Below are 14906 nucleotides of genomic sequence, written 5' to 3'. Positions count from 1 at the left end.
TGAATTTATGATAGCAACATGTTACAGTGGCAGCCAGCAGTTGTTGCCAAGGCTCAAAGGCTTCAAGGCAGGAGTTTGTTCGTGCATGCATGAATAATGCGCTTATGTTATGATTGTTGTTGTTGTTGCTGCCCTTGGTCTCTCAACACATTGTTGGTTGGCAGCTTATGTCAGCCCATTGTTGAGCTTAATCATCCCCAACTTCGTCGTCCTTGTCGCCATCGTCATCGCAGTCGCTGTTGCTGTCGGTGTCGTTGTCGGCGTCTTCATCTTCAGCTGGCTGAGATTGCTGTCTCATCTGCTCCGCGGTTGTCTGAAGCTTTTAACCACTAAGATGAGCGTTGAAGATGCTGTTTAACCGTATGCTGGAATTTGCAGCTCGACATTAAAGTGCACTTGATGAAATTGAACTTAAGAAAGTGTTGTGCTGTGTATGTAATTTATTGCATGAAAAATTTTCAAAAGCAATAACGATTTAAGCATACGACAAGTGGTACAACAACAACTTACCACTGAAGCTAGACAATCCCAAGTGCAACAATAGTCAATTGATGTCCTTTCGTTTGGCTACAAATCGCAATCATTTCTTTGGAACAATGCGAAAACTATTAACTGTGTTAGTTCACTCGGAGTTGGTTGTTTGGGGGGGAAATTGAAAAAGTTTTATGCTGTTTGTCTTTGCCATCGATCAGAAATTGAATTGAATGGAGGCGGTGCTCACAAAGCACTCACTTTTATAGGTTACTTAAACTCATAATGCCGCACGTAAAATTCAATCGGAATGTCAGGACGTGCGCTTTAATATCGTTGGGCTGGCTGGATGAACGGACAACCGAACATTGGGACATCAACATGTCTTTGCTTTTGGCACTGAATTTTTAAAATGAAATTTAAATGCTCTCGAGTGGCAGTTGACATTAGAATTTACTTGCAGCGTGTGAGGGCAAGAGAGTGTGGGGTTCGCTTTTTTTTTTTGTCAGGAATGTTAAGGACTCTCTTCGAATGTGTCAGACGCATTTTTAGCCCTCGACTGCGGGGGCTTAATGTATTGTCATTGTGTTATTATCAGCAGATTCGCTTGCTTTTTATAAAAAGAATCCAAGTGTGTGTGCGTGTGTGTATTTGTGTGTGTACGGGGCGTGTCAGAGTTTTTTTTTTGCTGGTATTTTCTTTTTGTCTTTTCAATTTGCTGAGCGCTCTCGGGGCAATTCGAGGGCGAGCACCTGCCGCATATTGCCATTTTAATAAATGTCGACACGAGCCACACTCGAGTTTAATTTGATTAGCCCGAAAAAAGCAGGAAGAAGAGACAACTGTCTAACTGTGGCAAAGGCCAAGGCACACTTCAAAGCGACATCGTTATGATATGCTTGCTGCCTGCTGCCTGCATACTTTGGCGACCAGAGAGAAGCGCGCCTAAGCAAACACATGCTCATGCTCTGTGAAAAAGGGCAACAAAATGCTCGACATCAACAAATATTTACATAAATCAAATGAGCGGATTAGGGCCCGCTTAACCGGCTGTCATAGGTATATAAGTGAAAGCACATACAGCAACAAAATAAAAGAATTGCATTTCCTAGAAAATGTTTTGGAAAATCCGCAACACACACACCTGTTGGACGGCAGCCAACGCAACGCAGTGAGGATGAGGAAAAGGACAAGAGCAGAGCGTCAACAAAACCATGTGTGGAACGTAGCTTTCGTTGAGCTTTTCTGTTGTGGAACGTAAATGTTTCGCGCCATTTTGCCGAAGCCCAAAAGTGGTAAGAACTTCCTTCGTCGGCTGCTTTTGTTAAGATGCTCCACAAACGTTTCAGTTATCAGCGGCAAGTCAGCGAGTGCGGTTCGAGCAGCGGTCAGACGGTTAGAAGTTCGAAAAGTGAATCTTCAGTGAATTGAAACTAATCCGAGTCAACCGAATAGTTCAATCAACCAAATCAAACACCAAACGTATCGAAATCGAATTTGTGTGAAATCAAAGGGCGAGTGTGTTTGAGTGTTTGTGAGTGGCAAATATTTAATAATAATGCCGCAGAACGTGCTCAAAATGCATATTATTTTTAATAAATATTAATGCGAGGCGTTGGCCGTGTAATGATTGCAAATAATAAATGTAATGCCATGGCAAATAATCCAGCATTAAAGTGCGTACATCAAAACAACAACAACAACTAGTGAGTGTGTGTGTGCGAGTGTGTGTGTGCGAGTGTGTGGTTGTGTCAATAGCCAAGACAACGAATGTAGAGGAATACACAGAGCGAGAGAGAGAGAGAACGACGAAAGCGCTTAAACATAATCATTTTGCAGCTTAGAAGGCGTTAAACACATTTAAGCCCTGGCAAATAAGTGGCAAGGACAAAGGATACCAAGAGCATTTGCTAAGCTGCGGTCAAATGAAAAATCCACGTTAGCTTAGCGACAACAACAACGAGAACAACGAGAACTACAATTACAACTACAACTAAGTAACTAACTGAGACTGCAGCTATTCAGTTCAGTTCAGCACTCCCCATAGAGTAGAGGTAAGCATGTGTGTGTGTGTGTAAAGTAAAAATCATCTACTGCTGGTGGGCTTAATTAAAAAGCCAGGCAAAAGGCAACACACACACTCTCATACAGTGGGCAACTTGCACAACAAAGGCGGACGATACAATGCGCTATGAAATCAAAGGGATGGAGAAGAATAGAAGGATTGGCAATTGGCCACATTGTTGTATAAATCTGTTTGTGTGTGTTTATGTGTGTGGGTGTGTGACCACTCGGTGCAATATCGATTGCCAAAAACTCCATTAGACATCCTCAGCGTACGACATTGATAGCTAAAAATATGGCTATAGTTACAGCTTGTTATTGTTGTCATCGAACAATGGCAGGCAATTGAGATACAAAAAAAAAAACAGAAAAATAAAAAGAAAAACTTGTTGCCTACTTTTAGGCTTCACGTTTAACGTATTTCTAAGCGAACTTGTTGCCTTGACATGGAGTTGTGTTGCCTTTCTTCTCTTTTAATGTATTTCCAATTTGGATTTGATTTCATTTTATGAACTTCCGTTTGCTGCCTACTGCCACTTGAGTTATACCCCCAGCATAACATAATTCGCTGCCTGTCGTAAATCTGCTTGGCAAATCTCTGTCATATTTGGCAAACTTGCATTGCATTAAGCCAAATTTTTATTGAGCCAATAAATAACAGATTTCGCACATACTACACACAGGTCTCTCTCGTTCCCTTTGCTTTTGTTTGTTTGCCCTCGCTTTTGTTGTTCGAATTTTTATGGATTTATGCGAACAGAGGGGCTAAAAGCAAATCCTCGGCTTGTTAGCAGCAGAAGCAGCAGCATCAGAGAAAACCACATTGACTCACCGCACCGCATCCCCTCGAAGCACTCACGTAGCTGCAGCGCGTGCCGAGCTGCACGTGCCACCGCACTCAAGTGGAACGGGAAACCGTTAATGGCGAGACAATAAAACGCAACACTTGTTGGCAATGGCCCTGCTGATCCTGCTTCAAATGGCCAGCCATCAAGACGGGATAAAAGCCGAAAAAAATCTGACCCCAGCACAAAGCCAGGTGCGGGAAGTTACAATTTCATTCTCCTATTCTATTCGCCTCCCTACATATATCAGTGGCAACAATGTAGACGGAAGTGTCTGCAAATTATGATGTTTTCGTCTAGACGTAGAAAACGTTTCCAAAATGTAGCTAAAATAAGTTGGCCCGTCTTCACTTACGTTAAACCCTTGACTGACCTTTGAGCGGTTGGATATGAAATGCTAGCGTCTTTCACGCCATCCGCCATCAAATTTGATTGCCGCCAGCGGATGCATAAAAGCCCAAACACTTGCCCCAAAACAGTTAGAGACCCTCCCGGGCCGATCTAGTATGTACAACCTACACACATCAGTATATGTTGCCTAGGGGAGTCGTAGGCGAGCGTTCATATATTTTGCATCACTCGGTTTCAGAGAGAAATCAAAAGAGGAGAAAGGCGGCGCACAAATAGAGATTTCGTATTGCGAAACACAGACGGATTGATGGCCAGTTTTACTGAAGCTAATAAATTACGTATACGCAATCAGAATGCATTAAAAATGCCTTTGCAAGTAATTCAAGCTCAGCATCTCAGACGGAATTTAATCAAAGCGGCATATGCTGTGCGTTATGCTCTGGGCTTACGCTGCGTATGCGTTACATTTTTACTCATGAATTTTTCAATGCGTAGCGCGACCTCATTGTCAAAGCCCGTGCGCAACGCAGTGCCTTGTGCTCTGTTTATGCATATAAAATTTAATGAGCTACAATAATGAGAGCAGAGCGTGGAGCGCGGAGTAGAGCGCAGAGCAGCTAAAAATAGCAATCAAGTTGTGTTGGCCTTTTGTTTGTGTCCTGACCATGTGGCTTTATATATTGTCTTTAACGTTCGCTTCATAATGAAAACATCTTCAATGCACAATGCGAAAATTGTCCACGCATGTCACGGCCAATTGGCTGAGTTGGCAGCGGCCATTAAGTCTTTAACTGAGAGAGAACAATGCAGCATTGTGGTGATGTTGATTATTATATTTTCAATTCTACATTGGAATTCCCGGCAATTACAAAACGCACCAACAGCAACAGCAACAGCAACAGCAGCAGCAGCAGCAGCAGCTGGCAAGGAACGTAAACACTTAGAAGCATTAAGAGCAGCAGGCGGAAATTGCAGACACTCTCGCACACATGAAGGAGGCGGGATAGAAGGCAGTCTAAGCTTAAAGTATGAGTTTGTCGCATTCCATACTCTTACGATATTCAGTCAGCCGCAGGAATTCGATTCCAAGTCTTTATACATGTGTGTGTGTGAGTGGGGGAGTATGTGTGTGTGTGGTGCCAGCGCCTTGGGCAAATCCATTGTGTGCAATCGCACGAGATTAGATACAATCTTCTATAATAGCATGTACGATAGCGTTGTGAAATGGGAACTTGGGGTAAAGCGGGGGCACCACGATGAGGGGGAGACTTGTAAGGAAAAACAGCAACAAATAAGCAAAACGTTATAGTACATTATCCCACCACGAACATATACCACATATCCACATTCGCTCTGCTGCTGCTGCTGCTGTTCTGCTATTTGTGTGTGCATTTTATTTGTCCATCTACAGCTGTCCTTTTATACCCTATGCTCACACAAATGCCTGGCTGGGTATGTCAATTTAAGAGATACGTTGTAGAGTATCTCTACAGTCAACCTATCTGCTCGCTTCCGACTGTCCATCAATTCCATTTCTACTACCATTTCTGTTGCCCCACTTAGACGCCTGTCAGTCAAGCAGTCTCCGATTGACAGCTGCGAAAGGGTTAAGAAAGGCATAACTCACTCAACATTCATTTCAAACTGTCTTAAATCAGGGTATCTGTTAGTCGCATCAGGTAGTTGTAGTTAAATTCTACTTGGGTTTTTATTTGCTGCTGTGCTGGCCGCCAGAGGCATTTGTCGTAATGTCCTTTTTATTTTTGCGTTGATTTGGCCAAGCTGAAAATATTTTATGATGCGAGCCTGGACATTCATCAAGTTGTGAATGCCATAAATGAGATTGTCAGATGAACACATTCCACATTGCCTCTTTATGTTATGTGTTGTGATGTGTGTGTATTTCCTAGTTTTGTCTTTTTTGCCAGAGCTGTCAAAATACATTTGCATTTTTGTGCCCAATGAATTGTGTAGGACATTTCTGCTGCTGGCCCTCTCGTCACAGCGTTTGTGGCTAATTGAAATCAAATATGCAATTAGCAATCATATTTTCCTTTTCATTTAAATTTTTCGGTTTTTCAACTCTCCTTTATTTTGGTTGGTTGTCAGTTTGACATTATTTATGAGGCAATTAGATGCTCGGCTATTTCAATTTCTATTCTTAATTTTTCTCTTCGCTGCCTTTGCGGCGAAAGCAATTTGCGAAATTGCGGCTTGAAATTGAAATGTAACGCTGTTCGCCCTTTTTTTTTTTTTGTTGGGTTGTTTGTTTGCTTTAAGCCGCAATTGCAGTTGTGAACTGGGCTAATGGGGACCTCGAGCGACTTGGGCCAACCGCAATGAGTAAATGAGCTCGAGGCATGTGCAGGAATAATCTTGTCGGCGACTGGCTTTATGTTGCGCTAATTTACGAGCTAGGCGGCATAAACAACCAGACTTCAGCAACCAGCAACCAGCAACAACAACTCGGGTTACAGCAAAAAGGCGTACAACAATAGCCACAAAAAAAAAGAAAATATGAAGCGTTGCATACAGTGAGACATAAAAATAGCTCAACCCCAGAGAACTGTGGCAAATGTGAGTCGAGTGTCAACAAATGTGGATAAAAACGGCTTTAAAAATGATAACTGCAAACAGCAAAAAAATTGTTATTGCTGCTAAATATTTAATTAAATCGGCAAATATGCAAGCTAAATAGTTTTATTATCCCCCTGATAAGTCAATCTCAAAGGCTGGCAATTAATTATTTACGAGCTTAGTTTAGGCAATAAAACCACTTACAATTTTTTCCTTGCGCTTTATGCATAAATAAATACAAACTATTTAGCAGAAACTATGTTTATTTATTCCGTCCGATGCATAATTTAATACTCGCTATTAAACCTTTTTTTGGGGAAAACTTTTACACAGTTCGGAGAAAAAAACGTAACCACTTCCGCTTGGCCGCTTACTTCTCTCGCACACTGTCAGCACGCTTCGCTTGCCACAACATCTACATATTTATTATCTGTTTACATGTGTGTGTGGGTAAGTGTATGGGTGTGCTTGCGTGTGTGTTTTTATGCCATGCATTAATGTAACGATGCATCATTTATGCCATTTATTATCAGCACATAAATGCAAGATTTGGGTCCTGCTGACTCCAAAGGTTTTGCTCTCTTTTCCCATTCCCCTTTTCGTGTCTGTACCACGCCCTAATTTCTATGATGGGCTGCGGTCCGCTACTACCTTTTGTCTTAGCCCAACACGTACACAAATTGGCCCAAGAGAACACATATAGACATTTCGCTCTTGGCCAACCCGAAACTGTCAGTCAGTCAGTTTGTCAGTCACTCATTCTCTTCTTGCTGGGCTATTTTGTTGGCAAACTTTTTGCAAGCTAATGAATTTTTATAGCTCTGTGGGCCATGCTACATTAATATGTCAGAGTCAAAATGGGTCTCGTGCCCCTGGAGCAACAGTGTTGAGGCCTATGGCGCCTTGGCATTGGCATTGGAAAATGCAATTTTCTTGCCTAGCTTGCCTGCTTTATGGCGCTTTAAACTGTTGCCTGTGGCAATAGCAATTCAGACTAAATCGTTGTGGCCCAATGCAATTAACACACACATACTTATAAACTGACTTTGTTGTCTGTGCTAAATTGTATTGCTGTTTTCTTAGCTTCCTTTTGTGATATTGATAAACTTTTACTTGCAGGCAACATGCAGCAACAGCAGCCACAGCAGCAATGAGCAACCACAACGTGCCACACGACAGCAGCAACAGCATCATCGACCATGACAACGATGGCGGTGGCGCCGGCGATGCCTTGGGCAGCAGCTTGAACGACACGGTTTGGTCCCAGAATCATTTGGATGAGATCAATCAAAGCGTTGAGCTGCATTGCCTGGTGCAACAGCACGTTGAGGCAACGACCTTTGGCAATGCCACCGACCACTGCAACACACAATTCGATTCGATACTCTGCTGGCCACGCACCGCACGCGGCACCTTGGCCGTGCTCCAGTGCATGGATGAATTGCAGGGCATTCATTACGATAGCAGCAGTGAGTAGACGTTGCATTAACCTTTGACCTTCTCAAGCGGGTGCTCTGCTTTCAGAGAATGCCACACGCTTCTGCCACTACAACGGAAGCTGGGCGCAGTACACCAACTATGATGCCTGCGCCCATTTGCCAGCGCCGGAGACAGTGCCGGAGTTTGAGACCATCGTCGAGTTGCCGACCATTATCTATTACATTGGCTATGCTTTAAGTCTTGTCTCGCTAACACTGGCGCTGATTGTTTTTGCCTACTACAAGTAAGTATCTGCTTTGTTATTCCACTAACCACCCAAATGCATCCCCTACTCCCTTACTCAATCGACCCCTAGAGAGCTGCGTTGCCTGCGCAACACCATCCATGCCAATTTGTTCTTCACGTACATCATGTCGGCTTTGTTCTGGATACTGCTGCTGTCTGTGCAGGTGAGACGTGCTCACTTTATGCTTTATCCATATACCTAACGACACTCCACTCCCCTCCTCAGATCTCCATTCGCAGCGGACTTAGCAGCTGCATTGCTCTGGTCACGCTCTTTCACTTCTTCACGCTGACCAATTTCTTTTGGATGCTGGTCGAGGGTCTCTATCTGTATATGCTGGTGGTCAAAACCTTCTCCGGTGATAACATACGCTTCAACATATACGCTTCAATTGGCTGGGGTAAGTTTTGATGTATGCCCCGTCTGCACTTTGCGTATCTAATTAACTTGCCTTCCACTACCTACTACTATGACAGGCGGCCCAGCTTTGTTTGTGGTCACGTGGGCGGTGGCAAAGGGTCTCACGGTCAGCTACAACACGGACAAGGTAAGAGTTTATCTTTTTTGTTTGGGTATTCGCCTCATTAAAGTTGAATTCGCGCACAGTATGACATCAACTGCCCCTGGATGGAGGAGACGAATGTTGACTGGATATTTCAGGGTCCTGTTTGCGCGGTGCTCATTATCAATCTGACTTTTCTACTGCGCATCATGTGGGTGAGTACGAGTAGAAATTTAACCCAGCTGCAAGCCCACATAAGCTCCAACGCTGACTCCATCAACATCATCTTTTGTTGGCCAGGTGCTCATAACAAAGCTACGCTCGGCAAATACCGTGGAGACGCGTCAATATCGCAAAGCGGCGAAGGCTCTGCTCGTGCTTATTCCGCTCTTTGGCATCACCTACCTGGTTGTGCTGGCAGGACCCTCCGAATCGGGACTAATGGGTCACATGTTTGCTGTTCTTCGTGCCGTGCTGCTCAGCACACAGGCAAGTTTTTCATTGCCATTTGTTTTCTTTTCTGTTCCTCCTTTAAACCCGATCCCTGGTTCCCATTTTTTGTTTTGTTGTGCGTCACTCTCTATAAATATTTGCTCTGCTGTTGCTTGACAGGGTTTTTGGGTGTCGTTGTTCTACTGCTTTCTCAACTCGGAGGTGCGAAATGCGCTGCGACATCATGTATCCACCTGGCGCGATACACGCAACATTCAACGCAACCAGAATCGACGGTGGGTCACAATTCTCAGTTCAAAGTAGTTAGTGCTTCCTATCAACAATCACACTTGCTCACCTGTATAGCACACACAACACTCTCTCACACACACTTTCTTTATTTAAGTGCACGAGACAACAAACACTTTAAAACTCTTTCCCAACTTGTGCAGCTATACAACAAAAAGTTTCTCCAAGGGAGGCGGCTCCCCGCGCGCTGAGAGCATGCGGTAAGTGAAACTTGGCTAACGACATTTTTAGTATTAATTACACACACCTGTGTCCATGCAGTTAGTTACGAGTACTCCGAAAAGTTTTCGCAGGCGCCGGAGACAAGCGCATGCCATTTACACCTTTTTTGCATATTTCGTATAAAGTTCTTTCTGTCGCGTGTTTGGCAAAAACTACTCACTGTCAATTTTAGCTGCTTTTTACGACAATCTCTCTCGCTGCAAGTCATGATAAACCGTCTTTTCACATGTGTAATATTTTTTCCTGCCATCCAGTGTTGGCCATTTGGCTATTCTGCGTTAAAGCTAGCTTTTTTCAAAGATATCTCTGCTTTGCCTAGTTTTTTATTTATTGAAACAAAGAAAAAAGGCAATTTTAACTTTAATTTCGAGGGATGCATAATAGTATTTGATCTCTCAGAGATAAGTTAGTTTAATTTAAAAATTCAATTGCTAAATTTCACCATTACATTCATTTTGTATTTGAAAATATGTTCGTTTCTTTACATGCTTTTATTTTATAGTTTCTTCTTCTCTTTTACTTTTCAAAAATAAAGTATATGAATTAAGTTTTTTATTTTGCGTAATAAAATTGCATCTGAATCCTGCAGAAATTTATTCACTTTACTTTGTGAATATTCTATTTAAAGTGACTTTATAATAGTCAGTTCATATTCATTTCATGCTGCAATTATGTTTTTTTTCTTTTTATAACTTTTATTTATATAGTTTTTCCCACTCTAAAATAGCTTTTTGCCCCTAGACAAGTTGGCAACACTGCTTCACTTAACACAATGCATATTATAATATATCTTGCGTGCAGCTGCTTTTCTAGTTGCCCCTAAAAGTAGACTAGATATATTTTCATGCATGCTGGGCACCTTAAAGCCGTGTCGACATATGTGTTGATTTTACGGATACTTTCTATATGCAGCCCTCTAACCTCGTACTATGGACGTGGAAAACGCGAGTCTTGCGTTTCATCGGCTACCACGACAACGCTGGTGGGGCAACATGCGCCGCTGTCGCTGCATCGGGGCTCCAACAATGCGTTGCACATGCTGCCCACCAACAGCAACCTAACGGGCACCGGCAGCACGCTCAGCGTCATGCCGCGGGCAATAAGTCCTTTAATGAAGGTAACACCCATTGTCCACACACAGCTAATTGCAAATGCAACCAGAACTAAGAACAACTTTGAACTTTTCTATTTGCAGCAGGGACTCGAGGAGAACTCTGTCTAATTCGAGACAGTTGCGAGACTCATCCACACACACACGTATATATACACACTCCCACACACACACACACACACACACAATCACGCAGACAGTCATGGAGTGTAGCTTAGATTTAGTCTCCTAGGCATTTGATGGAAACTGTAAATTGTACAACTAGTCAAGATTTTAGCAAGAGCAACAAGCATCTTAAGAGACTGAACTGAAACTTTTAATTTAATTGATTTGCCTCCCTCTCCCTCCTTTTCCCTCTTAGCATTATCCTCATTGTAGCTCTAACAAACAATTGTAGTCTTAATTAATTATTGTACATGAGTGTTGTTTTAACTGTTGAATGTTACTAAGTGTACCACCAATCGCAAGGGAAAAAAAACTACCTAAACTTTAATGTGTACATACATAAAATAGATAAGCTAAAAAAAAATGTTACTACTGCAACAGAAAAAACTACAACAACAAGAAGAAGAACAAACAACCCACAAAGAACACTTGAAAATACTAATAAATGGTCTATTTACTTGAGTGTATGCAAATTTTGACGTTTATTCATCGCTCTTTCTCTCATCTGCTACCGAGTTTTATTATCAATTTATTTTACAGCGTTTTGTTGAACTTTTTCATTGAAATTTTAATTTCTTTGTATTCATAAATTTTCAGCACACAAAAAAGAGATGACGAAGAGAAAATGAATAAAAATTGTGTTAACATCAAAGTCGCTTTTGGTTGCGCACAGCAACAACAACTAAGTGCCAACGACAAAAGTAATGATAAAAATTATTTACATACCCTGTAACCCCGATATGTGAGGTATAATCAGTTGCACCTGTGGTAGGTAAGACAAACTTTGCTTTTGAGGAGTTTATTACGATTTAAAACATTTTAAGCATGTACTCACATTGCCGAAAAATTCGACAGCAAGCTTTACAAGGTATCTTATGTGCCCACATTCTTGTCTCGCCCCATTTTTACTTATTTTAATTGCATTCTTTGTGGCTCAGACAACCAACAAAATGAATACCTATTTTTCATATGCCACAAACAAGTTTCAAGTGCAACTCAAAGCAAAAGCTGAAGATGCTTTCGAGGAAAAGTTCAAGAAGAAGATTCTTCGTGCAGCTTCCTGGCAGATGACTTCACTCGCCAGCTAATTAAGAATATTATTAATTTAAAGTGCGATAATCCGAGCTAAGTAACCGTATAATTTGCCAATCAAAAACGAGGGTCAGTAGAAGTGGTTTCTATCTATGCTGGATTGGTTTACTTAACGACTTAACGGCCAGAGTTCATGTTCCGACTTGTGTCGAGACTGACTCTGACGGAGATGAATAAAGCATTGCATAAAGTCAGGCGCCATAAAAATGCATTGCACTTGGCACAATAAAATTCCAGTGCCTATAAATATTGCATGAGCCGCACACAACACAACACAGCGCAAAGCAAGTCAAATATGCTTCAGGCGGGAGTGAACGACTCAAAGATATGCTCGAAAGTGAGAGAAAGAGAGAGTGAGAGTTACTTTTTGGAATAAGTAATAGTGAAATATAAGTGGAAATATATGCAAAGGTTTCTTGGCTCCTTTGATAAATTTATGTTATGTTTTTTACATCATTCAATGGGCATAGGGTATACTGGTAATGAAATCGAAATGCTAAGCCCAGAAGGATGAGTGGGGGCTGACTTTAGTTGTGGCTGGGCAAAGTGGAGAGAATATGAATGCAAAACACGAGATTGCCACTAGCATCAGCCGCATGAAGTGCATAAATGTTTAATGTATTTGTGTAAAATATGCACAGAATGGTTTTGTTGGCCAGTTTAGAGTTTTCCTTTTTTAACCCAGCAGCAGCAGCAGCACAAGCGGAAACTAACCGACAACGTGGCGTATGAGCGATATATGAACACTGTGTGCGCACTTAACTAACTTGTCGGCGCTGTAGCTGTATGTGAGTGGGTGTGTATGTGTATGTGCGTGTACTTACCCTAATGGGAATTTTTGGGGCATAGCAACAAACAGCGAGTCAAAGTTCAAAGTACTTAAATGCCACAAAAACTACGCCAAAAACAGCCGCAACAACACCAGCAACACAACCCACAACAACACCAGCAGCAGCAGCAACAGCAACTACAACAACAGCAACAACAATTATCATAAAAGTAAAATGGGGAAGGAGCATAAACATTTATTGTGCGGCCAAGTGGTTTTGCATTCAAATGTGCTTCAGCATTTGCGAAAGTTTTTCTTTTATGCAAATTAGTTGCAATAAATAAAGATTTTGTAGACTGTGCCACAAATTGCAAATTGAGTCATATGTAGCCACGCCTCCAAAAGGGCGTCGCCAGCTTGATGAAGTGCACAAGATTTTGGTACAGCTCAAGCGCGTCAACTGCAGCATCCTTGAGTCAGAAAGCAAAGGACCGCTTGTCACCTGACTGTTGCCAAACCACACGACCCAATGACGCGTGTGTGTATGTAAGTGTGTGCGTGAGTGTGGCAAGCCAAGCACAAAGATAACCACGGGCAACAGGCAAAAGTGGCAGTGGCAGCGGCAGCAACAACTCACACAATGCGTTGGGCCACAAAAATGCCAACGCAATTGTAACATTTTAATTAACCAAATTGTGCGCCTAAAAGTTGGCTAACACCGCCAGTATGAAATGAAACTCAATTAAAAGTCGCTTAGACCCACAATTTGCTGCATGGTGTTTATTTCCTGCCCCACTGCACCGCATGCCCCGCACCGCGTGCTGCCAGCTACTTGCTTCCAAAATTTTTAACCGCTTTAATTAAGTGAAGCCCCCGGAGGAGAGCATAATTTAAGTTGCGGCATAATCAAAAGTGAAATAACCCCGAAGGTCAACCAAGCGGCAAGCAACACAAGTTGTTTATGCCCGCCAACAGCAAACAGCAATAATAACACTGTCGAAACTCGGTTCCAGGAAATCGTTTCGATTACGACCACATTTAAAACAAATTACACGCATTTAAAGCTCATATTTCTATCGCGTTCTTTAAAGCGAAATTCAAGTAATATTTTTGTTATACCCGCTACCCATAGGCTAGAAGGGTATTATGACATTCTGCCCGATAAAATATATATATTCTTGATCAGCGTCAACAGCACTGTCCGTCTGTCTGTCTGTCCGTCCGTCTGAGCACCTAAATCTCAGAGACTATAATAGCTATAATTTTTTTTGCAGACTTCTTATATGTATAATTATATATATATATATTTTTTTTTTAAATTTTGAATGTAGTCCAATATGAAAATACCAAATATAGCCTTAAACATATTTTTGTGGTAACATATATTTGGTATATTTTAAAATTAATACCGCATTATTTTGCATTTACTCATAATGGGTAGTGGGTATATTACAGTGGAGCACACTCGAATGTAGCTGCCTTATTTGTTTTATTTGTAGTTTCCAAGAAAAAAAAATTTACAATTAATTTTATCGAATTTGGCATGTAATTAGACTGTACGGAATAATAACATTCTAGTAATTACGCTATCGACATATTAAATATCAAAAGACTTCAAACTAATATTGAATCCAAGAGAAGCTGCTTTAATTAATGGGAAAACACCTTGAAACTGTTTTGCTGCTGTCGAATTTTATTAATAGATTGCAAATTTATTGGAATGGGCGAGAGTAGTACCTTTCCTCATAGTGTGCAGTGATTTATGACATGTCCAACGAAGGAAAATCCATTTTAATTATGCTTGAATTCGCATATTTACGAGTTTCGATTAAAGTCTCTCACAGAGAGTTGTCAACTCATTTGGGGAATTCACTTTAATCTCGAGCCACAAAATGAATTTCATCTGACGTGGAGCTCACGCTTCACTGGCTGCGAAAATGTGCCTTGGCCGCCAGAACAGGATGTGGCTGTCGCCCGTCGGCTGGGCGACTCTCTGAATGGTCGACTGGCTGACTGGCTGACTGGTTGGTTGTTCTGGGCAGACAGACGTTCCCCGAGGCGCAGCTCGTGTTATAGCTAATTAAATATTTGCTCTCTGGCCAAAATGCTTGTCACAGCTGTCCCGAGATTTGTGGAGAAAGTTTCCCGTTGTGCTGCAGTCAGTCCATCGTGATGTTGCTCTTGGCTTGGTTGCTGACAAGTTGAAGCATTGCCCCGTTAACGTTTAAAAAACAATTTCCGTTGGACAGGCTGCTGTTCCCTTTGCTACT

At 41.9% G+C, this 14906-nt stretch overlaps 1 protein-coding gene across 1 annotated transcript; it reads left to right on the top strand.

The window, feature by feature from the left end:
• The first annotated feature begins 1839 nt into the window (after positions 1-1839).
• Positions 1840-11237, top strand: LOC117571454 (diuretic hormone receptor). The gene is made up of 13 exons (XM_052004413.1): positions 1840-2177; positions 2311-2525; positions 7428-7777; positions 7833-8031; positions 8104-8197; positions 8260-8434; positions 8511-8581; positions 8641-8751; positions 8837-9025; positions 9149-9264; positions 9421-9477; positions 10412-10616; positions 10695-11237. The coding sequence occupies exons 3-13, from the start codon at positions 7459-7461 to the stop codon at positions 10719-10721; spliced, it is 1563 nt and encodes a 520-aa protein (XP_051860373.1). The 5' UTR covers positions 1840-2177; positions 2311-2525; positions 7428-7458; the 3' UTR covers positions 10722-11237.
• Positions 11238-14906: the final 3669 nt, after the last annotated feature.

Source organism: Drosophila albomicans, chromosome 3 (assembly GCF_009650485.2).
Source record: "Drosophila albomicans strain 15112-1751.03 chromosome 3, ASM965048v2, whole genome shotgun sequence".
Classification (NCBI taxonomy): Eukaryota; Metazoa; Arthropoda; class Insecta; order Diptera; family Drosophilidae; genus Drosophila; species Drosophila albomicans.
This window is presented reverse-complemented; position numbering and strand designations above follow the sequence as displayed.

Excerpts from the sequence above, each read along its gene's own strand:
- LOC117571454 (XM_052004413.1), top strand. The coding sequence starts at position 7,459 with ATGAGCAACCACAACGTGCCACACGACAGCAGCAACAGCATCATCGAC. Across the intron at positions 8,435-8,510 it reads ATACGCTTCAATTGGCTGGG|GCGGCCCAGCTTTGTTTGTG; the intron begins GTAAGTTTTGAT and ends CTACTATGACAG. Across the intron at positions 8,752-8,836 it reads TTCTACTGCGCATCATGTGG|GTGCTCATAACAAAGCTACG; the intron begins GTGAGTACGAGT and ends TTTGTTGGCCAG.